At 29.6% G+C, this 25,914-nt stretch overlaps 2 protein-coding genes across 2 annotated transcripts; one reads left to right on the forward strand and one right to left on the reverse strand.

The window, feature by feature from the left end:
* The first annotated feature begins 1,062 nt into the window (after positions 1-1,062).
* On the forward strand, positions 1,063-25,911 carry LOC126841161 (actin-histidine N-methyltransferase-like). The gene is made up of 10 exons (XM_050577488.1): positions 1,063-1,199; positions 1,289-1,456; positions 1,521-1,844; positions 1,932-2,129; positions 2,185-2,249; positions 2,448-2,506; positions 21,755-21,872; positions 23,132-23,459; positions 23,967-24,148; positions 24,611-25,911. Exons 2-10 carry the CDS (start codon positions 1,336-1,338, stop codon positions 24,728-24,730), a joined length of 1,515 nt encoding a protein of 504 aa, XP_050433445.1. The 5' UTR covers positions 1,063-1,199; positions 1,289-1,335; the 3' UTR covers positions 24,731-25,911.
* On the reverse strand, positions 3,454-20,441 carry LOC126841159 (uncharacterized). The gene is made up of 3 exons (XM_050577485.1): positions 20,224-20,441; positions 5,766-5,901; positions 3,454-5,694 (listed from the first exon to the last, which is right to left on the reverse strand). The coding sequence occupies exons 2-3, from the start codon at positions 5,895-5,897 to the stop codon at positions 3,610-3,612; spliced, it is 2,217 nt and encodes a 738-aa protein (XP_050433442.1). The 5' UTR covers positions 5,898-5,901; positions 20,224-20,441; the 3' UTR covers positions 3,454-3,609.
* Positions 25,912-25,914: the final 3 nt, after the last annotated feature.

Raw genomic sequence — 25,914 nt, forward strand, 5'->3', positions numbered from 1 at the left:
AAAATTACCTCTACGCTAATACAATATATTATTTTTATATTAATCATTTTTAGTAATTAAATAATACAAATCGTTTTTTAGGCTCAATTCAGTTTTGTATGTATTTTACTGTTACAAACTTTTGTGCGTATCCATACTATTGACTAATCTAGAGAGCAGCTATTTATGTTCACTACCTAAGTATATTTTGATAATACTCGTACTGGGTTGATGAACGTTTGTTAGGGACTTAATTAATTTTTTAAACTTTTGTGATCTTTTTAGTGGTTAGTAAACGCGCATTTAACTGTATTAATTTTCTTATTAACCACGTATTTATTTGTTGTTCATAATTAATTAAAAAATCATGTTATTCATTGAATACAATTGTTTATTATTTGCAAATAATTGTTCTTTATTCGTTATTTTTAATTTATTATTCAGTATTCTGTTCAACAGCTCTTAAATACAGTTATGTTTTGATAATAAAAACAAATTCTAAAAAACATTTTCTAAAACAAAAATAAAATATGTTTAAAAGATATTTAAGATAACAAAAATTAAGATAGTTATTATATTTGTAATTTGTATTATAAATAATATTTGATGAGACATTTAATCTCCTACAGGGCCGTGTTTAGGAATTGGTCACCCTAGGGTAATAAAAAAAAAACTCCCTACTATAATATAATACAAATTTAACGCAATATAAAAAAATTTTGCCGCCCGGGGCAACAGCCCCCTGTTGCCCCTCCCCTAAATACAGCCCTGATCTCCTATAATGAAAATTAACTTTTAGTTGTAGAGGTACGAAGTATAATTTATCTATTATTAGTAAAATTATGTATTGTTTATCATATCATAGATAATTTATGTATTTAATCTATGATCATATTGGTAAAAATTTGACTAATTTATTTAGTTGGTGTCTATTTTACGCTGAAAAAAAAATTAAGTACGGCGGCCATTCGTGTTTAGTCAATTTTTACAAAATGGCTCCTCATATGGTGGCTCATGACACCTCATTTTTTTTGCCATGTTATGTTACACAATAAATTGTTCACTTTATAATATCTCATATCATTTATCATTCATCTCATATCTCATATCAGTGTTCATATCTCTTACAGTGGATTCCTTACCGGAATTTTGTCGGCAGTTTTTTTAATGTAGTAATATATATTTTACATATCAAGTAACAAAAATCAAAAACTTATTTGGTATGCAAGTATACTATTTTTGTGTCATCATTTATATACATATTATATTTATAGATATAACCTAAATAATACTTAATTATTCTGTATAGGTATGATATATTAGCTGTTGTAAAACAATTTGTATATTGTTTAAAATATGGACAAGATAAAGGTAAAGAAGGGCAGTCAAAATATGAAAAATTCAACTAAAATACAAAGCGTAAAACTAACTGATTCTACGGCATCAATAATGAAGCTTGTGGATGAGCTTCTAGATGGTTTGTTTTTTTAACATTACTTTATTTAGCTAAATTGTTGTTAAACTAAGATAATATTTAACAGCCACTAGCACAATATCTAATTCGGCATCGGTTAACGAGCAGTGGTCTATACACTTGGTGATTGCTGATTTACTGTTTAAAATCAAAACACTAGAAGCGGAATTTGGATTGAAGCCTTTATCCCAAAGGAATGACCAAGCAATTGAGAAATTAACTAAATGGGCTGTAAAAAATGACGCTATTTTAAACGGAGTAGAAGTCTATCAATTAGATGATGGCACATATGGTATGAAATCTAAACAAAATCTTTCAATCGGGGAAAAGATAGTAATAGTACCTAAAACGTTGATGATTACTGAAGAAAATATATTGTCATCCCCATTGCGTAAGTAGTAAATGAACATTTTTCAATATGTGCTATGACTTAATAGTTAATTTTTTTTTTTTTAATAAAATCAATGTTTTACCCTAGGAAAACTACATTCGCAGGATATGATGTTACGTAATATGCCTAATGTTGCTTTAGCTATATTTATCTTAGTAGAATCATTACGTAAAGATAAAACGAGCTTTTGGAATCCATATTTGAGTACTTTACCCGAGTCATATTCAACACCGGTTTACTTTGAAATAGCTGATCTGGAAGCGTTAAGAGGATCACCTACTTTGGGTAAAATTTGTTTAATATATTATTTTTTAGTGTCAATACATGATTTTTTTTGTAGAAGCTGCATTGAAACTTAATAGAAACATAGCTCGTCAGTATGCTTATTTTAAAAAACTTTTCCAGGTAAGAAAACGATTTTCATTTATATTTTTGTGTATTGATTAATTAAATAGTTATTTTTTTTACTACATCTTTGGCTGTTCTAAATCAAAACAGTGTTGGATAATTATGGAAAAAAAACATTGATACTGTGTTTTGATTTACAATAGCTGATTTTGTTAAGTTGTATTTTTGGCTTATATTATTATTTGTAATTTTCAGTTGTCCAAAGATCCAGCCAGTTTGATTTTAAAAGATACCTTCACATATGAATATTATAGGTAAGTAATGATGCAATAGTGTTTACCAGTAGTCTGCAGGAAGCCCTGTAAATGTATTTTTCGAGAGTGCTAAATTTCACTAACTCTTTGGTGTGTTCAAAGCCGGTGAGGCATTGTATTAGTCTTTAGGATAGAAGATGTGGAAACGTTTTTGACTCAATGGCTAAAGTATTGTGTAAAAGAAGTGTATAGAATTTAAATTTCGGCTTAAAAAACTGAGTATGAAAAACAATTTTGGTACTATCGATTGATAGAATTTTAACTGACAACATTATCCGCCAAAACCAGAAATGAAAAATACTATTAAACTAGGAGAAGTATTTATGTTAGGAAATTTATCATAACAAATAGATTTTATTTATTAATTGTAAATGTGTAAAATAATTGTCCATATCAAACAAAAATATTTTTAAAAAAAATAAGCCTTTCTTCTAGTTAGATAATAAAATGTTAATTTTTCCCAGAGCTTATGTGGACCCCTGAAGTAGAGTTTAAAAACAACTATAACATTACCTATTGTTAAAAGACTAAAAATATTATTTAAATTAGGTACTTTAATGCTATCACGCGATTTTGGAACCAGAATTTAAGTAATATAGGTTTTCAGATTTTATTTGTTGAATCTGATTTTAACACAAAACGGTTTTTGTTTTGTAAGTTGTGTTGTGTTAGCTTTGGAGGTGATTTAAAAATAAATTGTTTCCTAGTGAAAATCTTAAGCCAGATTCGGATTTTGTGAAAAAAAGACAAACTTTAGTTCTTGTTCCATTATTGGGTTTTATTCAGCTGTAACTGTTATTGATGTTCCGAGTCCTGACTATCATATCATATCATTTCGATTCGATGGTTTTCAAACCTTAGCCTTATTTTTTTTTCGACATACTATAAGTGAAGATATAATTAATAATTTTTGTACTGTATGTAGAGTTACGAATCATGAATTAAAATCAACTTAATCATTATATATCTATTTAACATAAATTGCACGATAATATTTTTGAATAATTGTACCTCACAATATCAATAATAATTTAAAATTCATCATAAGAATGGATCACATTAACAACAATAATACGATTAATGCTTAAACAACTATATTATGGTCAGTCGTAACGGAAAGTCCTTCTTAACGTTCTCCATAAATAGTATTGGCGATTAGCTGTCATACGATCGTCAATGCGGTCACCGTATCCATCGTAGTATTGATCGTGATAGGGTTTGTCCATTACCGGACTCGTGCTACGAGCGCTGGACCTGAGATCCGGATCAGAATGGATATTGTGTTTGCAGTATACCGAGTTCTTTCTCAACACTCTCTTTTTCTGTCTCATTCTACACGAAACGAGCAACACGAAAAATCCCAAGACTGCTATAGCCAGTATGGCCGCACTGGCTATGATCGCCGACTTCACAGCCGCTGGTAATTTCCTCATTTCAAAACGGCGGTATTCCAAGCCCTCCTCGTTAATTTCTTTGTCGCCTTGTAGCAAAGACTTATCTATATGATTAGTGTCTTGGATGAACAATATTTGGGACGGAACCGTTGGTGTTACCAATGGCCTGACTGTGGTGGCTTTAGTCGAAAAGTCTGGCATGCTTTCGAAGAGCCGCGGTTCTCTGTCCGGTATTACGGAAATTATTCGCGACTTAGGACCTTTCGACACGTATGAAGTGTCACCGTCTAACGAAGTAGTGAATGTCGTGGTCGTAGGGAAGTCCATTTTTTTCACACGTTGTCCATTGTTTATCGTTTCAACGTCATCGTCATCGTCTTTTGTCCCGGCGATTGTCCCATCTTTTACGCGCTCTTCTTTGTAGATGGTCACATAGTGATCTTTCGTCGTTTTGGTTTTGTATGTCAATAACGGGTTTTCCGTGGACTGTGCACCCACCAGTCCTCCTAAGGTGACGCGGTCTTTTTGTGCTAATAATTTGGTCTCTATCAAATAGTTTGTAAAGTTTTTCGCGTTTTCTTCCACAACCGTCGGTTCGGTACTTGTGATTGTCGTTTGACGGTCGTCCAGCAATTGCTGATGTCTTTGACTTGATCCTCGCTCTCTGTGCTGCAAAAGTTGTTCCAAAGACATATTTCTCAGGTTGAGTATATTTGACAGCAACGACGAGCCGGTCTTGGTTTTCAACAAGGTCAATATTTCGTCTTTAACTTTGGGAATGCTGTCGGATTTGAATTTCAGCTCCTCCTTTCTGTCCTTTGGCTGTTGATTAATCATTTTCGATAACGCTTCGTCGTCGAACTCGTACTCGTCGTCGGCGGCGGTTTCCTTGCGAGTAGTTTGCTCTGGCTTGATAAAACCCGGCGGAAGCAGCTCCAAAGGCACTTCTTCTTTGATCAAAAGAATGTTCGGTTTCATAGTAGTAGTCGAAGTGGTAGTGGTGGTAGTTATAATGGTAGTTGTAGTAATATCTTCGGAAGACGTATTTGTAGGCTTTAGACGTCTTCTTATTATCGCTGAAGTAGGCGGTAAGTTACTGGCGACCGGTCTCCTATGAACCACCACCATGTCGGGTCGGGTCGAATTTGATTTTTTTGTGTCTCTACCGGCTGATGTTTTAGTTGTTTCTTCCACGTAGCTCTGTTGCGTTGTCGGTGAAAACGTAATAATTCTGTGTGTTGTTGTAGGTTTAGTCAAGGTTGTCCGTGAACTTTCCGTCGTAGTGGTCTTTAACGGTTTCCACTTTGCCTCTTCTGTCGACGTTATCGGATCCCAGTGTTGGTTTGCAACTTGCTCTTCGTCGGTTCTGTTGGCACTTGGTCTCCTTAACTGTTTCCTGCGGGGCAAAACGTCCTCACTTTCTAGTTCGTCGTACACGGGTCTCCTGTTTACTGGTCGCCTTCGCCTCTTCATCGGTCTTCTTCTCACGTATACGCCATCTACGTAATCCCCTTCTGCTGGTGGTTCTTGGAAGCGAGCTGATGACTCTGCAGTTGGGTCTTGCTCTTCATACACGTGCGTCGAAGTCCTCGGTCGTTTACGCCGGCGCCGTCTCTTTCTGCGGGTTTTTCTCGGAGGCGTTTGAGCCTCGGCATCACTCCCTTGGGCTTGGTCTGACGGGAACGGCACATGACTCTCAACGATTTCGGATGAAGCCTCGTCAATACCGGTTTCTTCTAGTTCTTCTTCGTCGCCGTCGCCGTCGCCGGTTTCTACATCGAATGACGGTTGATCCTAAAAAAATTGTAACATTTTTAAATAATTAGCCATAGAATTTTTATTTATCTCGCTTAACGAACACTTACATGAGCTGATTCTTCTTGGGCGTAGAGAAAACCTTGCATGTATGTATTATGCTCTCCTTCGCCGCAGTTCACATTGACGATTAAAAGAGATGCTAATACGCAGCTGAGTAATGTCCAAATTAGCTTTTTCATTTTCCTAAGTACAAACAAATTAAAAATAGTTATAATTATTTTTTAGAAGACGTATCATAACGCTGGCAATTTAATTCAAATATGAAATTTCTTTTGACCGGTAATCATTTTATAAATGAGTATATAATAAATTATTATTTCCGTTTTATGTTGTATAGAAATACGAATCGGAGTAACGGCGCGTGGGGTTTATAAATGAATAACCGGTGTTGTCAGTTGTGTTATATATTATAGGATATAAATCCTATAATATGCTCTAGTGCAACCTGCGCGTGTCGGTGTTTTACGGAGAATGATTGATGGTCAACGAATGATGATTGCGCGAACTTGAGCGAGCATACTTTCTCTGTTTAAGTCGTTTGGGTATTCGAAAATCTGATGAAAACAAAATGAAATTCATCTGGCCACTCAATGTTATTGTCATCGTGTGTTTACCGTGCAAGACATATTTTAAGGTTTTATGGTACGCTGCGCATGCATTCAGTTCAATGGCATATAATAACAGTCTGCCTGCCTACACTAATAATAATAATATCATAGATGTAAATTATATGGCATTGCGGTTTTCGCGATGAGTTATCGCCCAGTGGTGATCATTTGAAAGTCCACGTATTCTCAAAATGTAGTATATTAAATACATTTTATAGTTTTATCAATTATCTGGCTACTGTATGTCTGTATGGAATATTCTGAAAATACCTTAACATAAAAGTGAAACGCCTAAAGTCATCTAGACATCTCCGTGTGACGATGATCTCATCTTTAACACCTGGCCAAAACATTTAAAACTATTACCGGGCGGATTTTCTCGTGCCTGTTACACCAAACAATTTTCACGGCGAATTAGAATCGGATTGTGTAAAGTACAAGCACGTCTATTATATACATTTGAAAAAGTATAATAACAGTCCGATCATCGTGTTTGTTATCATTATTATTTCTATATAATTTTATTTTATTTTCATTTGTCAATAAAACATTATGTGACAATCTAAAGATTTCACTCGGTGGTACCGCTAGCAATCATTGTAATCCGTTATCACATGGCTATTTCCAGGTTATTTTCTGAGTGCCATAAATACGTATATTGGATTTGTACAAAGAACTTACATTGTTGTCTATTCAGTCTATTTACCTGTATTATTTATTTTTTAATCGAAAAATGAATAACTGTTTAACAGGACAAAATACATCATATATGATTAAGCAGCAATGTAATAACTAAAACATATAATTCGATACACAGAGTTCGAAACAGCCACAGTAATTTAAAATTAATTTTCGATTTTTAAAATCGAAATTAAATAATTTGGGTTTTTATTATATTTAAACGCTGTTGAAATATTAGAATTTATTGTTTTATTTTTATTTTATACGTTTCCATAATTCAAGACTCGAAATGAATGACTTCACTGAAAACAATTACTAAATAACATACCTTCCTTAATGAAAAACAGTTTTATAACTATTTGTTGGTCATGTCAAATGTTATTGTTTCCTAATCGTTATTTATATAGATATCTGTCTAATATATACATTATTACATGTAACATTGTACTATTTAAACACCTTTTTTAATAATACAATATCCTAATTTTTAGGATATTGTATTATTTATAATTATTATTCTTCACTTTATCTCTTACAAAAGAGGTCGGACAGCCTAATCCTATAGCTTCGAAAATCTTTATATTTCGCAATTCCTTTATTCACTTCACGCATTGTTAAATCAGTTTATTCCTACAATTTTCAACAATTAACAGCCAACATTATCATAAATAGATAAACAACAGTTGTTATGGTTTTATTTTGTATTAGAAACTATATTACACCTACATAGATACTACTGTTGTAGACGTGGTTACTATATTTAATGTGATCACCCACCCATTACGATCACACCAACCTTCATAATAAAACAATTGTATTTACCTATTATAAATAAGTGTTGCACGAAGATAGAATATTTTTAAAAAACCTAAATCACAAAAGTAATGTCCATTAGTATTTAAATATATATTCGGTTTAACACGAAGGTAGGTCTGTTCTTTGTTATGAGAATAAATATTACAGATTTCTATTATTTTTCCTAAACTTTTTTTAGGTTTTCTAAAAAAAAAATGTTAATATAAATAAGTTGTATCCGTGTAACTGTAAATAGTGCAGGAAATCAATAAGGATATGAAATTCTGAAGTAGTAAGCACAACTTTCATATTTTAAATAGGAAAAGATGTTCTATTATATTTAAATTAACGAGGGAGTGGCTTCAATTATTTTAGATTATCTTATTTTTACTTAGTTATTATCACCTTTGCGTCTGTTAGATTTTATAATAGTATTTGCATATTCAACAATATAATAACATGTTGCACGTACTAGTGTACTAGACGTATATATTAATAATTACGTAACAATAATTTTAGCTGTAATTGTTATGGCCCAAAAATAATTTAGAAAAAAAGATATCATACGTGATAGAAAGATAATCCAGTTAAAAAATTAAAATACAATAGATAGTAAAAACAGTGCAGAAAGAGAAAGTAATGCGACTAGACATTTAGGGCCAGATTTAAAATGAATTCTACACTCACCAGGAAATAGCTACACCAAATTGCTATAATTGTGATTAAACGCGCTATTGTTTTATTTTGGTATTGTTTCCCATTTTAGCTTCGTTTGGTTAGATCGTCTGTATTTTGTCAACAAGCAATGACTGTTTTTTTTCTAAGGTAATTGTCAATATGTAACTTTATAGTTTATTTTTTATATGCTAGTTGGGTGACACGAAACAAATAAAAATATTTTACAAACTTGACACATTATAATACGAGCAAATGTTAATAAATTTTAAAATTACATCCTGTAGAAAGTTTTGGATTTCGATAATTTATTCAAAACAATGATAATAATAACATAATTCATTAAGATCTTCTGAATTATTCAAAAACACAAAAGTAAAGAGAAAACTAATACATATAGTATTGCTCTTTTTTTAGTCCAACTATGTGATAAAATATATATGTTTATAACGACAATAATTTAACATAGGGTATTTTTTTTGTGGATCACAAAGATTCATATTAGTTATTAGATTTGTAAACAATTTTTTTTTAATTTCTTATATTTATTCTACAAAATTAATAAAAAAGTAGATACATAATTTTGTATTTTTTGTGTGCATTCTTTCGTGTTTATTTCAAGAATGAAATTGTTTTTTTTATAAAAATAAATATAAAATATTTTATTTTGCAACATTAAAGTAAAATACATAATTCTTTACTTTAAAACTATTTCTCTAATAAAAAATAATCCTTTAAAAAAAAAATGTCTTCGTGTAGCATAAGAAATCGTGCCTGAAAGGTACTCTATTGAGCCAAAAACTAATAAATTCATCCCTTCCCCTTTAAAATATTTTTCAACTTAAAATTACGATGCTCTATAACTTTTTTAAAAATAGTCGAATCAATTCCAAATTTGGATAGAATATTTTTTAAACATAGTACTACCGATAAACGTTGCCAAACCAAAAAATTATCATAAACCCTTTCCTCTAGAAAGGATAGACATTTTTCTTTATTTCACTTCTGAAAATTTGACATGTGACTTCCCCGTCCCCACAATACTAACTTTTTTATTATTTGTATGCGCTGATTTAAATAATATATTAACTTGAAAAAAAATTACTATTATTTAAATATTTAGAACTAAGTATGATAATATTCCATTTAAATACTATTTCATTCGATAGTATGAACGATCCAACTAATTTATTATTTTATTAATTACATTTTACAGTATAGTATAACTTTTTCTAATGTTCTAGGTAAATAAATAAACATTTATTTGATTTAATCACTTAACCTTTAACTATTTTTTAAATAAAAACATATTTGAATAAGAAAATTGAAATTTTATTTTAATATATTTTTATTTTTTGTTAGTTAACTTAGTTTAAATAAAAATGTTTTTATTATTTGAGACTTGAGTTATTTATACAGTTTTTAATACTTAATTATATATTATAAATATTTGAATAATTGCTAGGTTTGATAGTTATTACATTATACAAATGCTTTGTCGATCAAATTATTGTAATTGCCGACTAACAAATATGTTAAGTCGTTATAAAAATAACCTAGAATACGTAATACTAGCTCAAACGAGTTCAACTTTTTATATCTATAGTTTAATTATAACAGAAAAAGTTGACCAGCTTGAAAATTAGACTTATTAATATGTTAAATAATTTTTTTTTAATGAGTTTAGTAAACAACACTCGTGTTATCACAAACAAATATAACATATCCACGCACTCTTATCCGAGAGAAAGCAAGAGTTCCATCAATTTTTATTAGTCCAATACTACCGAGTCACGACAATAAAACAAGAAGAACAACTAACCAGAGAACCGGATCCTTAAATGGATTAATACTAATCGCTGCACTTAAAAACTACTTTCTTCGACCATTTAACACATCTTCCGTTAAAGATTCCGACCTATATTCGAATGAAACTTAAAAGTTCATAATTTTTTCCTGAAAACTATAAAAACTTTATTGGATTTAAAATTAAAAAATGTACAATTCTGTTATTTTTCAAATTTGATTATAATTATGTTATATGTTATTTATTGTTTATTATGTAATATTATTAAATATTAATATGTATTATTAATAAAATAATGTCTCCTAATCAGTTTAATTAACTATGGAACAGCAATTAAGTTATTAGACATAATCCATATCACGAGAAAAGTCGTTACCTATACTAAAATTACAAATAAATTCTAACGTAGTTTTAAAACAAATAAAACGGAAATAATGTCATTTATCACGCCTTAAATAGTTTAAAAAAATAAACCTGTTTTATTTAGCTCTACGCTAACTCGGTCTTCAGCATTTTTTATCGTCTATCCAATTGAAGTATTTGTTGAAATCTGTTGAAATAACAACTTCAAAATAATTCTACTTTTACATTTATGTACACATACATTGCGATTGCACTTACAATTAGCTATCTCTATAACTATTCTTATGATTAGGTAAAAGCTTGTGCTAAAGTGAGGACAAACCACACCCTCGGACGTTTAGTTTGCAACACAACTTAGAAAATCTAATTCGAGGACAAAATGTCCCCAGTTAAATAATTACATAATTCTTAAAAAGTTGTATTTTTTATTTTACTTATAGTTTTATAGCTTTTGACGTTTGACAGTAGCATTCTTGTCTTATTGTTTTATCAACACCAAAAAATACTTCTTCAATAAAATTCAGTATTTTACTCAGAAGTAATCGTGAGGATGAATTTTCCAAAACTAAATTAGGTGCTTTTCAAGAGTAATTTTTTTGAAGTATTAGTCATATTTGTCAAACATATTTATATATTTAAATTGAATGATCATCGAAAGTCAGAATTACTGTAGTATTATTTTCTAAAGTCTTACAAAACGAAGTATGTTAACAATAAGGACTTTTATGTAACTGAGTTTTTAAGTAACGAATCAAATTTAATTTGAGTACGAAGGCGTACGAAAAAAACTAATTTGATTTGAGTGGAATTCGACAAACCTAAGTTGCTGTTTTAAAAGTTATAAATTAATTTTATGTAACCGATACATATAAATTAATGATGATAAGGATGTGGAGTCTATGGTTAGTCGTTGATAAATTATAATAATATTTACCGACAATGAAATTCAGTGTGCTTAATCACCTATAGTATATTTTCAGTAAGAAATAGTGGTAAATCCAGAGATTATGAACAGGTGGATTGAATTTTTAAGAACTTAATTAGGTACTTATTATGGATAAAATACAATTTTAATTCCTTTAGTGTATCAAAAAAAAAAAATTATAACTTTTCATTAAAAAAACAAGTCAAATAGGATCGATCTTCCTCTCAAATTCTTACAAATTCATTAAAAAAGAAAACAAGTTAATTAAAGTGTTTAGTGGGAATAGTGATGAAATGTTATCAGCCCAACGGTGTGGATTAAAGAACAACAAATAGAAACTGTTCATAGATGTGAAGTGAGGCAGAACATAACAAAAAAACAGATCATTAGACTAGATATCACTGGAGATTATCTTCCTTAATGTTTCGATCTAGGGAAATGCACTAGTGTTACTGTGTATAATTTTAATAACATATACAATATACTATACCTTTACTTCATACAATAACTGTACTATCTAAAGTTTACAATTTCATTCTATTGTTGTTAGTCGTAATTAATGTATAACGAGTGGTGACTATCATTTTTCTTACGCCTTTATCCAATTTTGACGGTAGGCACCTCCTCTACTAGATATTTGTATTATTTTGAATTCTTTGTGAGAATAAAACCACTTTCCACGGACATTGTCTCCGAATACACTGATACTTTAGTATGATTATACTGGTTTGCATACATAGTATAGAAAGTACACATGTGTTTTTTTCCTGTTTGAGAATTCGGTCTACAGTTGCCAATAGTTTTGATGCTTGACTTTTGCCAACATATTGTTTAGGTATGTTATTACAAGTAAGAAACCTATTATAATTGGCGATTCGACATTATACATAAAATAGAAATGTAAGTTAAATATAATTGCCAATGAATCGATCGCCGAGAACGAGTTGTGAATTGTCAAAGCCGTATTAAGTACTTTAACGACCAGAGAAAGTCATCTTGAAAATGTCAATTTTACACTTATCTAATGAGGTTTCGGGAAGTAAGCATGTATTTATATATATGGACGTGATTTACTAGCCACAAAAATGTACTATGATTATAATTGCGCAACGTTTTCGGAACGTGATCAGTGTTTTTTTTACTTTACATATTACTATAGTATATATTATGTTGTTATTAGGAAATAATCTCTCAAAATACGTTCAGACCCTGCAATTTTCCGTGTTAACGCCTAATATAATGTAGTTTGATGTAGAACAATGTGCTATGTGTGGTTAAATTTAAATTACAATACCGAAGGCTACCGCTGGGTATTATTATTTTTTATATGACCCGTGTTAAGAGACCCTATACCTTATAAATTACCTATTAGGGTTTTAGACCAGAAAATATAAACGGGGCGTAGGTCATAGGCTTCACGGCGTGCTAGACCTCGCTCTCTTTTCATTTTAATAATTTCTACTATTCCGCACAGACCAGAATCGTGTAGCCTCAAGTTAATTTATATAATAAAGAAACAATTATTATTATAACAGGGGCTACTTATGAACCTGTGTACTATAAATTATTGTACGGATATATCGCACGATCTAGAGCTAAATCTGTTTTTTACAACCAAATAGGTATATAGTGGTTTTTGAGTTAAAAGCTATGATTTTGTCAACACATCTACGTGATGTTTTATATGTTTTTTTAAACAAATTTATAAAAATACCGTTCTTGTTATCCAATGGTAGAAATTATTCTCCTAAAAAATGTCAATTGCCATACACGGTAGGCCTGTTGTGTTTTTTCTCCATCTCTGATTTGATTATTCATTCGACTGTAATTTATTATATATTTTTTTGACACATACTCTAGAGTGTATAGAACACTTTAAATCACCCACGAAGTAAGTTGTACTCTTATCTTGGCTATCTAATTCAACTTTCACATTTTAATACTGTTATTATTATTTACAGAAACCACTTTTTTTTACATTAAAAGAACGTATCAACTGTAATTAGCTTTTATATCGGCTTGATTTAAAATTATTATTTAATATATTTAATTCTTCTGTTGTGACCCCGAGATATATATTGATCTAATAACTAGTTGAAAAAAAAAACAATTCAAGTTGTTTTATGTAATATTTATTTTCTCGTGGTATATGTAAATAACGTCGCGTCGGGTTACAACATTTCTCTTTCTTGTTATTGTAATGTCGTTAAGTAAATTATCATAATATTGATATTTCAGTATGTTACAATAAAATACAAAATATTTTCTTATGTGCGCCTTAAAAAAATGTTTTTTGACACATATAATTATTCATCTACCTGACGTGTTTGTTGCGTATTCGCATGTGAAATAAACTAAGAAATCATTGCCCGACCGTGCGAATTTTTCACAATAAACTTATGTATATAGATTATACTATAAATATAGGTACTGTAGTGTGTATACATTTGTTGTTGCTCAACAAACAACCTCACAACGTAGGCATGTTTAATAATGTATACTATAATAATTAAAAGTACAAATTATGTGAACAAAAATAAAAAATGCCGAGACGTTTTTCCATTTGAGAATAATTAATTATTAACTGTAGTATAATACACACACTCACACATATTTACACTTTCTCTCGAGAGGCTTCCTTGAGAAACTGGTCTGGATTGAACGCGGCTAAGAACTTGTTTCTATATCCTCTGATGCGCGTTATTTTATTTGAAAATATTTAAAAAAAAAAACAAAGTTCCGTTGCTCATCGGTTTGACTGGAATTGTTGTCAATATACATTATGTATATATATATATATATATATACAGTGTTAATTAACAGTCGGATATCCGCGTTGGTAGGTATATAATAGCGAACGGATACAAACGGATGAACGTCGAAGTGTCGCGATCGGCAGTTACGTTGGTCTCACATGGGAAACGTTTAAATAATAAAAAAAGAAAATAATGATAATAAAAAAGAACCATCGTCGTTACTCGATGCACAAGACATAACGATTTGCATGACATGCTTGTTTCGTTTGGTCTCCTCCGTTAAAACAGTTTACTACGCGTGTTGCCTGTCAGTTTGATGATATCCGTGTCCTGTTCAATCGCAGAGCTGCTATATGGACTGCATAACTCTTGTCCGTCAGATGTCTACCATGGGAAAATCACTGCTAGTACTACTGCTAGTAATACTTATTTACGCTTTTTAACGTTTTCTATTAGCATACACATGCATATCATATACGTTTAAAACACAATTGGATAATGACAAATGCTTCATGCACAATATGTATAGCACAGAGCTCATTAATTGCTTAACCCCAGTCCGTTTGTTCGCGTTTTTTTTAAAAGGTCTTATGCATCTAATGTAGTTACAAAACTGTCATAAACGAATCGTACTTACTAGTAATAAATCACAACAGATTTGTTCAAATAAAAAATACAATATTTCCCTCTCATTCAATAAAATCGTTACAGACCATCATTATAGATAAGTATGTACATATCAAGTTTAGTGTTCAACTGTTATGTTAAACACATTTTTTTAAAAAATACACTTGGTCTAGAAGATTGCAGGTCGTTAGGAATAATTGGAAATGATAAAATCACTTTTAAACAAACCATTTGGTGTGAATCTGTAGACGGAGAACAGTATAAAATATATATGTATTTATATATATAAATCATATTAGGTTTTTTGATTTTTAAATTTGTTTATATTTGTAGGTTTTCAGAAGTCCTAAAACTACCCTTACAAAACAGAAAATAGAATGTTTTTACTCAATCTGGATGAGAAAAGTGTTTAAAATCGTTTAAGTTTTTAATAATAAGTGAATTTAAGAACAATTAGGACAACGGTTTTCAATTAAATATATCCAAAAACTATTTAACTCGAAAAGCAACGTTTTTTTTAAAAATGATTAAAAAGTAAGTCTAACTAAAATTTTAAAACAAAATCTAAGAAAAATTAGATAACATAAATGTTAATAATGAAATATAGTGGTTTAAATAATATTAAATTACATTTTTTTTGGTAGTTGCTCTTATTTTGAATTATTCTTTATAAATTTTCCAAAAAATTGTGTTTTTTTTCTATAGCGGTATTCTTCACATAATATAAACTCTATTTTTCAGTTTTTTTCTGAGATTTCAGATCATTGTTAAACCAATAACTCTTTAGTACACTTATAAAATAGTGTAAAAATTTAAAGTTAATATTTTCAATCTATATACGATAGCTTGTACATTTTACTTGCTTTAGGTAGCATATTTAAATACATTTAATTTAAAATAATTTATGTATTATAGTATGTCCAATCAAACAGATGCGTGACAAATTTTACACATGAGCTGGCCAACGATTAAAGTTGATTATCGATTTTTCGGGAAAATTGATACGCCACGGAGAACTATTCGGTGCCTAAATCGATATTATATTGTTATTTTTTTCTTTTGTGAATATTTTGACGCATTCATATATAATATTAAATACGTTTAGAGACGAGAAGAACGATTACATGCTCTAGTGACTCGCGAGTATTTGAAATGTTGAGTATTTTTATACGTGAGGAATAAATAATAAATGTACATACCATACTTATAGGTGCTCATGGTATTAGAAAGCAATATTTTTTAACTATATGCAAAAATTGTTAATAGCTGGTAATGATGTATTAAAACTTATATTGATTATATAAAAATCAATTCAAGTAATATTGTTCATGCTCTTTTTTTATTTAAAAATTAATTGAGAAGTAATTATTGTTTTATAGTAGTAAATTGTATTAAAATATAACTTTATAGTCAACAGCAATTAGTTACGTAGTAGATTTTTTGGAATTAAAAAAAATATATTAATTAAGTCAGTTAAAAAAAATACATAATTCCCTTAAATAATAATTATTAATCTAGAAAAAACTTAAACAACTTATCATCATCATCAATATGTAGCCTCCAAATCTGTAAGACTTTTATTTACACACACACACACACACACACACACACACACACACATATATATACTGTATATGCACTAACGATACGCATTCTGTTCATATATATTATATTTAATTGCATTTAAAAAATAAACGCTAAGTATCTATAACTAACCGGTGGAAAATGTGATACAGTTTTAACCAACCAATTTACCTACTTAGTTGTAAACCACATAAAAGCCGGCTAATTTGATGTGTTAGAAAGTAAATGTTTCTCATTTCATTAATATAAAATATTTTTTCTTTTTTAAATGAAGTCAATTATAAATAACGTTTAACAAACTATCAATTATTTAAAAAAAAAAAGTTTATTATATGTCTTGATTAATCATATAACACTGAAATCCAACGTTCTTAATAGATCGTTTCACCAACCACATAATATGCGTGCCGAAATATGCATCCTCTTTTTTCACGCTATGCATTTACAGTTGTGTAATTGCAAAAAAACTAAATACCATGGTTGAGTTTTTAATTGTAGGTATTGTGTTCAGGCGCCAAAACAATACCTACGACAACTATCAGTGAATAGTTTATAAGTATATTTTAAATACATACAGTTATTTTCGTTATTGAGTATCGAATTTCAAATGAAATGGTCGTATTTCGACCGCTCAAGTTGTCTAATCCTCTATTTGAAGTGTTTGGAGAGCAATAATAATAAATAATATAATTATTATAATTCTCTTGTATAGAAAGTAACTGCGGGAAAATCGTGATTAAAATCTGTTACATATTATTTAACGCGCGTACTTACACTTGTGTTAAATAATTGATTATAGTCTAAAGAATGAATGACGTACAAAGTTAAATACCCATCAGTATGCGCAATCAAAGATTTCAAAATTAAATTATTTAGGTATAATATGTTGATGTTGCAACATAGAAAGTAGAGAGGATTAGTTAAACATTTTATTCATATTTGTAAAATAAAATTGCAGTTATTGAATTTTGAAGATTGCTCTTTCTTAATTACTCTGCACAACAAAATTTATTTTATTTTAAAACTAGAACTACAATACAAGCATTATTTCTCTATTAATCTTTTTAATATTTATCATAATTTCTCTAGCACTTGCTGTAAATCTTAATTTACACAGCAAAAAAAATAACTAGACGTTTTAGAGAACATCTGAGGCCATATTCGGATTCAGTGAGTATATCGAAAAAATATTTAAATAATAATTAATAAGTAATATAATAAATAGGTTATGTATAAATGTAACACTATTTTCCTCTCTTATTGAAAACTTTAACGCCGTTTTACAACTTTACTTTTATTATTTTATAGTTCTGCACTAAATAGATACAATATATAATGTTATTATAATTTAAATAATTTGTGGTCTTCATTTAGAATACTTGTATTTCCCACGCACATTATTTGAACAGTCACTATGAAAATCGGTCGATGTAACCAATTCTTTCTATTTATTTTATTTATTTTTTCCTTCGAAAGAAATAATCTATTGAGATTTTTTACTGTAATGCGTATTTTACATTTTTGAATACACGGTACATGATATTTTTTTGTATTCCACGGACGGATTTACTAATGTAGCTTCTCACTTATAAATAAAAAATATTTTTTGTTATTTGGATAATAAAACAAACAAAATATCGTTCCTCCTCATATTAATTCACAAAATCCTTTCATTGTTTTTGTTTCGAATATTTGATGGTATTTAGTTAAAAAGGCTCTTATAACTTTTCTGTTTACTAACCTTTTAAACCTTAAATTAGGTTTTTGCTTAATGTACTGTAGCTTTCCATTATCGTTAAGTAGAATTTATCATATTGAGTGAATAATAGTGAGAATATTGTGTGAAGAATAATATGAAATATCAATATTATTCAAACTCCCATTTTTAGTTATATTTTTTAATTCAGCATGTAGACTGTTAAAATACTGTTCTCTGTACTATGTCATGAGTGTTGTCTCACATTCCATGTTGGTAATTTATTCATTATAGGTAAGAATCGTACCTATAACTTACCTGTATCTTACTTACGTAAGATACTTTGTACACTTGATAGAAATAATTCTTTTGATTTAAATTGTTTCATAGACAATTGTTAAATAGTTTTTTTAAAAGTGAAAACATGTAGCAAATGAAAAATGTATAAAGAATTGTATTTTTGTACATAATATTTAGTACGATGAAACAATGTTATATTATATGAACACGACGTAAGCGCGGGTGAAAAATCGATTGTGTTAAATATTTTACTCAACAAAAACCAAAATTAACAGATAGAAAAATATAACTTTTTTTGTGAGAATATGTATTACCTATATTGATAATGGTTATTTTATAGTTACATCGTAAGTGCAGAGAAACCTATCAAGGTATTTAATATATATATATATATATAATACTATTAGATATAAATATAGATATTTACGGATACTTACAAGTATACCGTTAATCTGTAATAACGTAATAACACTTCTCAATAGCCGACACCTTTTAATTCCCCACAGGTGTTCGCTATAGAGAAAAGTTTCACCGTAATAATATTACAATATAATATATAATTTAATATGTTTTTATCATCCCGAAAATCGGTTTACGTATTCATATATTTATTTTGTCATTAAAATTATCCGGTAAACGTTCTCGCGAAGTAGAGTAAAATTATGTAACGATGCGAAATAATTTAAATATCTCTTTTGGGATAAACTATTTTTTTTTCCGCCTTTACTATAATAATCATTTTGGTGGCTATTTGTAGTAAATGATCGTAATAGATACTAGCTATTACGCTTAATGTATTGTTAAGCAAAATAGTTTTTTTCACTTTGTATATGCTTATAAATAATAATAATAATAATAATAATAATAGTAAAAATTATTTTTCATATTTACTTAACTCCAACAATAAGCTCAAGTTTTGATGACTTTTAAAGGTAAAACTCATTGAGTTTAAAATTTTACAAATTGGCGTATAACAAGTTTTTTTTTATGTCATTTTATTAAAGGTAAAAGGAAAATTATTTTTACGTATGATATTCCTTTGAAATTTAATTTTTATGTTGGGTAGGTAGTGATTTTTCCAAAAACAAATAAAGGTTTCAATATTTCCATTTTTGAGTTTTGTATTTATTTTTCTATTAAAATAATGAAAAGTATTTATAAAGGACCTTTATCACAAATTTTTAGTTTTTCAAATTAAAATAAAAGTTGAAATTGCATGTTAAAAATAGTCTAATTTTAATTGGTATCGTATACACTTCGTTTCAACTATGTAACTATGATTTTAAAAATATTCAATATTCGAGATTTTTTGCCGTCAAACGATTTTTTAGTATAATTTTGTGTTAGTGTTTTACTGTACAAATATTTTATTATGAAAAAATTAACTTTTATTACTACTATATAGTAACAATATTAATAAATTAAGCTATTGGATTGGTCTTAATAATTACTATAGTTAGTTATGCATTCAAATAAACTGTATACAAGATGTAAATTTACAGAGATGGTAAAACAAAATATACTAGTGGTTTTTATTTTTGCTCAAGTCCAGCAAACGTTTGGTATTTACCCAAAAATATGGGGATTTTAGGGTTGTATTGGGTTTGAGTGTACCTAACAAACAACCGAGTATTTGTCAACTTTGCAATTGTAACTATGTACAACTTATTTTAATAATTGTAACTCACTTTAAGTTTATATCCGTCTTGTCACAAATGTTTGATTTGTAAACCGCACATGACGAGCTAGCAAAATTCACATTTATTTGCTTTTTTTATACAATTCAAAATAATATAACAGAAACCGATCATGAAAACAGACGACTTAAACCAACAACGTGCGCAAGTACATCATGCGGTCGTTTCCGATGAACTATTAACTAACACTGAGCACGAGACACTGTAAATAACCTTTCACTGTCTCCTCGATGCAGTAGGTATCTACGGCGTATCGATACCACCACTATTGTATCTTCAAACTCCTTCCGGTTTTTCATATTATTATTTCAATAGTGCGTGTTCCGGTCCCTTGGGCTGCAGTGTCTTATTCATACTATACATATAAGTATTATCATTAATAAACACATCATGCGCGAGTATAGGGTCAAATATATTATATATTGTATCTAATTAGTAGGACAGTCATTGTTTCAATAAAAGGTATATAGGTGAACCAACAGTTATACAAACTCAGCCCGAATTATAACAGTATAATATTAGTAATTACAATATAGCGCCAAAGGAAACGGATTTCGTTAATAATTTTAAAATGTCTTTTGACGAGTGGAGAGTATACTAACGAAAAAGATGTCACTTCGAAGTGTATTTAAGAGTTTATTTATAGATAAAAAGTTGTATAACATATTACTAGGACAGGTTTAAAATGTTTTTCAATAGTTCTCTCATTTTTTTAAAAATAAAACATTTTTTCATAGCAGAATTTTATAAATAGTAGATATATATATATATATTATATGTAATTAAAAAAAAAAATTGAGGCATAAATGCATTTTAGCTTCCAGTAGACTGTCAAAAATTGGATTTGGAATATATTATGTATCTTTTACGCTGAAAACGATTTTAGTCAAAGTTGTCAGTTGTCGGTTATAAGCAAAAACTTAATTTATTTACTTATTAAAAAAAAAATGCACACTAATGGCTAAATTTTGGGGTTTCTAACTTTTCTGCTGTGCAAGGAATATTTGCGGTATAGGTTATAGGTTTTGTGAAGTATGTTAAAAATAGATAAAATATTTTTAAACAAAGTTACTTTTAGTTTTTAAAAAATGGGAAGTATGAATTAAGTTAGCTTGTCCTTTAAGCCAAGTCTTTCGAAATTTGTTGAATAGCAAAAATATACTTTGGACAAATGACTACCTCAAAAAAAATAAATCAAACCAACTTTTACATAAGTGTTTTTATTTTTTTGCTCTTTTAAATTGGCAACTATTTTTAGTGTTAAGTTCTTCGTTTTTTTAAATAAACTAAATTTGATTAAACAAGGTGTAATTATTAAAAATGTGGCAACAACTTATCTGGGCTTCCCTTCTTTCTATTTACAAAATGAATTGTCGTCCCTTTTTAGAGTTGTATTTACTTATTATGACTGCTGTACTATATCACATATTTTAACTGTATTGAGAATTCGGTTAATCTAATCAATAAAAAATACAGTTAAGTTGTGTGCCTTTTTTAAAATTGTAATATATATTTTTTTTAGGTGGGCAGTATCGTCGTTGATGTCCCGTCAAAATTTTATACCAAGTTTAGATAATTCTTCGAACTCTATAAGTGCACTCATTCCACTTTGGGATATGTTCAATCATCATAACGGAAAAGTAAGAATGTATTTTTTATTAATTAACTACAAGTTTAACGTAAAATGTGTGTACTAATTACCGGTTTTCGTTATGGATTAACGGATGCCGTTTTCACTTTTGCTTCCATATTATATTATTATTATTTAATGTAAGAGTTAACAGTTAATGTAGAAACGTTGTTAAGTTGTGACGCTTATTAAGTAAACTAACAAAACAACATATTATATTAATTTTCAAAAATGTTTTCAATATTGTATATTTTTTTAAAATTCTAAAAAGCTAACACAATGATGTTATTAATTAAATTGTGCCTATTGAAATACAAAAAAAAAAACCCGTTCGTTTCTAATCCGAAATTTGAAAATAGAACAAAAGTATTGTTTTAGTTAAGTTTCCTTTAGTTAGCTAAGCTAGTAATTGTTAACTTCAAAAGATAAAAAAATACTGTTTAACATTTATGTTAAGGTGTTTTCAAAAAACCTATTTGGCCGAGTAAAATAATTATTGGCGTTTAAATGTCTCACAAAGATTCCTAATGAAATATTAGGAAAGAACAACGAATACATTTTCAGAATATTTAAAAAAGTAGTACTATTAGTTCTATACGTGAAAAGACGAACAATTTTATTTTGTCAACATTTATATGTTTTAATGACCAACTATTGAATATATAATAACGAAACTTCTTTTATGTTTTATGTACACGGAAGAACTACTTCGGTTTTTATGAAACAGTAATTAAATAGGTTTCTATTAAAGTAATTAAAAATATTTTTTTTTATAATTTATTTAAAAAGTAATTTTTTACAAGATTTCCCCCAAAAATACGGACTAGTCGTTAACCCTCGACTTTAAATTAAGAGAAAATTGATATTTACTACGCATATCGCAATGTATAGTATGATTTGTGTGTATAATTAATAATTTTATACCTTATAATTTTTATTTTATACACTTATTATTTTGATAGCCTTATACAACTGTACGGAACGGTCGTGGCGTTTGTATAGATCAAACTCGTATAACTCATATAATGTAACTCGTATAATACGTACCATCGTGTGGCGCTTACGACACTGCACCGCGTTTGAGCAAACTTTTACCTTCGGTACGGCGTTTCGGTGACTATAGTCTTTAATATTCGCATAATAATGATAATAAGATATGCGAGTACATACAATGGCACATTACGGTTAGGTCGGGATAGCTTGTGCGCAGTCTACACGTTATATTATGTGTTATAATAATATAGTACGATCTATTATTTATTATTTCAGCTGTCTACCGATTTCATCAAGTCGGATAACACTTGCGTGTGCTACGCCGACCGCGATTATTCGGCCGCCGACCAAGTGTTCATTTTCTACGGTGTGCGGACAAACGCAGATTTTCTGGTGCACAATGGATTCGTGTACGCCGACAACGAGCACGACGCCGTGAAAATACGCCTGGGCGTGTCCAAGTCCGACCCGTTGTACGCGCTTCGTTACCGGTTGCTGCAGACCCTGTCATTACCGGCGCTGGCCGAATTCTCCCTGACGCCCGGTCCGTGTCCGGTCGATGGCAAACTATTGGCGTTCGTGCGCATATTCAACATGGACAAAAGTAACGGCATTGCAAATATATTTTCTATTGTTTATTTTACAACCTAATATCAATCTATACCGAATTGTCTGACCTCGACAGTGGTTGGTTAAAATAACACACAGGTTTGCAGTTGGGTATCGTCGTTGCCGCAAAAAAACTCCAATGTGCTAAATAAAACCTAATTGTCCAGGAAACACCAAAACGTGTAAAACGATTTATTTTTTATTTTTCATGTATTCTACAATGATGATAGAACGTTGGAGATTTTAGAATATTTTAGCCTTTTTTTCTGTAACCAGGGCTAAAACCTCAAAATCGTAAAATTGGCGCTTAGGAGGTTTTTTTGCTGCAACGACGATATATTAAAAAATAAAACTTTCGAATTTATAAAATGATATAGGTAAGTTTATACCGCGGATTTGAATACTTGGATTTAAATCCTTATTTAGTTTTAATTTTTTGATTCCTTCTCACATCGCGTTGAATGTTAAAAACTATTAAAATTATTTCTCCGCTGATCCACAGAAACCCTGGACGAATGGATCGGTCAAGAAGAGAAACATTGTTTGCAATTGACCCGAACGGACATGTCGGAAGGCGCACTCGATGTCTCGCTCGAAATCAAATGCTGGCAGTTCTTGCAAATCCGAATCAGTCTATTGCTCAGACAGTATCCACCGACGGCGGCGGCTGTCGATGGCTCAAAGGTTACCAAAGTTATTATATTATATATTAAAAAGTGTTGAGTGATAAAAGGGTTGGTTGTGGTTAAAAAGAATTAGAAATAAGTACGTAACTGAAGGTGATAAAAGTACTTTAGTAAAGTTACTATAGTTCAGGTGCCAATCTTAAAAGAATAAGTCGAACAAATAAGTTAAACGCCTAATAAGGTAGACGTGGTCGAAGAAGAAGTGGGTAGACATGGCTGGCGGTAAGTTTAGGCGTACGGCCAAAGCGCCATTTACTAATAAGTCGAGAACGTTGTAAAATTAAAAATTTCGATTTTTTTTTTATAAATATATACGTACTGTATAATGCACTATTATAACATTTTTGTACTAAAGAAAAACCGGGTTCTCTAAAATTATTTAAATACATGTAAGGATAATATATTTACGTTTTCTAAAAGAAATGAGTATTGCAATTGCTAATTTATGTTATTGTTATAGGAAAAACAGCCGCCCAAGTTTCAACGGCTTGCTTCTACCTTAATCGGACTAGAAAAGGACATTTTGAATAACGCTTTAGAATACGTTCAAAAGTGCATCAATGGAATGCTTCGTGATTAGATTTTTTTTATCTTGTCTTGTTGTTTTATTTAAAATATGTTTTGAACAGATGTGTCACTGACTTAGGCAAGTAACGGTGTTGATACAAACAACAGTATTCGTGCAATATTAGTCTAAACGTTATTGACTATTGTAAATTAAATTGAGTTGCTCAACTTGAGTTATATGAAACCTCTGGGTGTGTTTTTATCTTAACGTTCCTGATTTTTTTAACGTGCCAAATACCGTTGATTGTATAATATAAAATCAATGCAAATGTTATAACTAATAAGTCTAATATATTATGTTTTGATATTAATTATGTTTAAATTAAATGTCTAACAATATAGCAATACTAAATATCACAATTTAACACATTTTTATTTGTGACCAATATAGCGGATTTTATAAGTCCACGATTTGATTAGTTACTTATTTTATTGTAAATGTTTTTATAAACATATTTATATGTATAAAACTTAATTTTAATCAATGTGTTTTAATCGAGATTAAATGGCAGATCATATGAAATTCATTAGTAGCTGATATATATCCTAAACCTCTGAACCGATTTCTTCATATCACAAGTCTATTATTGAGCTCAAATCGTACCCAAAAGGTCTTTTAATTGGTAAACAATTAAAAAAGTTCATATCTTCCCCTTTTAAATCGAGAAAAATTTATAAAAAATGTACACAGATTTCAACCTGAAATAACAACGCGCTATAGTTTAGAACTTTTTGAAATATCGAGTGGGATATTCTTTAGATATAGTGTACTACCAATACACAGTGAGAAACCAACAAAACATCTTTGACCATTTCTCTTAGAATGAGTAGAAATGTTTACTTTATTTGCTTTTTAGGACTTAAAACATTTACAAATTTTTCAAAAAGTATTCAAATTTTAACATGATATGATGTTATTGGGCTATGGTCAATCGGAAAATATGTGCGTGCGTGCATCGCGCTGAATGTTTCGGGTATACTATATATATCTATAAGATTAGAGATAATGGATTAGAGTTAATAGATGGTCCAGCTAGATGCTAGGAGGAAAGAGATTAGAGATAAAACAAGTACCAGGGTTCTATACTTGTAATGATATTAAGACATAATATCTATGTTCTTATGTACTTCCGTGCAGCGGAGGTTATGCCCACTTTTTTTCAGAAAAACAACGGTTGTTATATAATTAAATATTGT

This window comes from Adelges cooleyi, unplaced genomic scaffold (assembly GCF_023614345.1).
Source record: "Adelges cooleyi isolate 19-005CV unplaced genomic scaffold, UGA_ACOO_1.1 ACOO_flye_CR_arks_rails_tigmint_CR_PRNA_376, whole genome shotgun sequence".
NCBI classification, from domain to species: Eukaryota; Metazoa; Arthropoda; class Insecta; order Hemiptera; family Adelgidae; genus Adelges; species Adelges cooleyi.

Coding starts and splice junctions, on each gene's coding strand:
- LOC126841161 (XM_050577488.1), top strand. CDS start 1,336: ATGGACAAGATAAAGGTAAAGAAGGGCAGTCAAAATATGAAAAATTCA. Junction 2,130..2,184: donor AAGAGGATCACCTACTTTGG/GTAAAATTTGTT, acceptor TTTTTTTTGTAG/AAGCTGCATTGAAACTTAAT. Junction 2,507..21,754: donor TTCACATATGAATATTATAG/GTAAGTAATGAT, acceptor TATTTTTTTTAG/GTGGGCAGTATCGTCGTTGA.
- LOC126841159 (XM_050577485.1), bottom strand. CDS start 5,897: ATGAAAAAGCTAATTTGGACATTACTCAGCTGCGTATTAGCATCTCTT. Junction 5,695..5,765: donor CCCAAGAAGAATCAGCTCAT/GTAAGTGTTCGT, acceptor CAATTTTTTTAG/GATCAACCGTCATTCGATGT.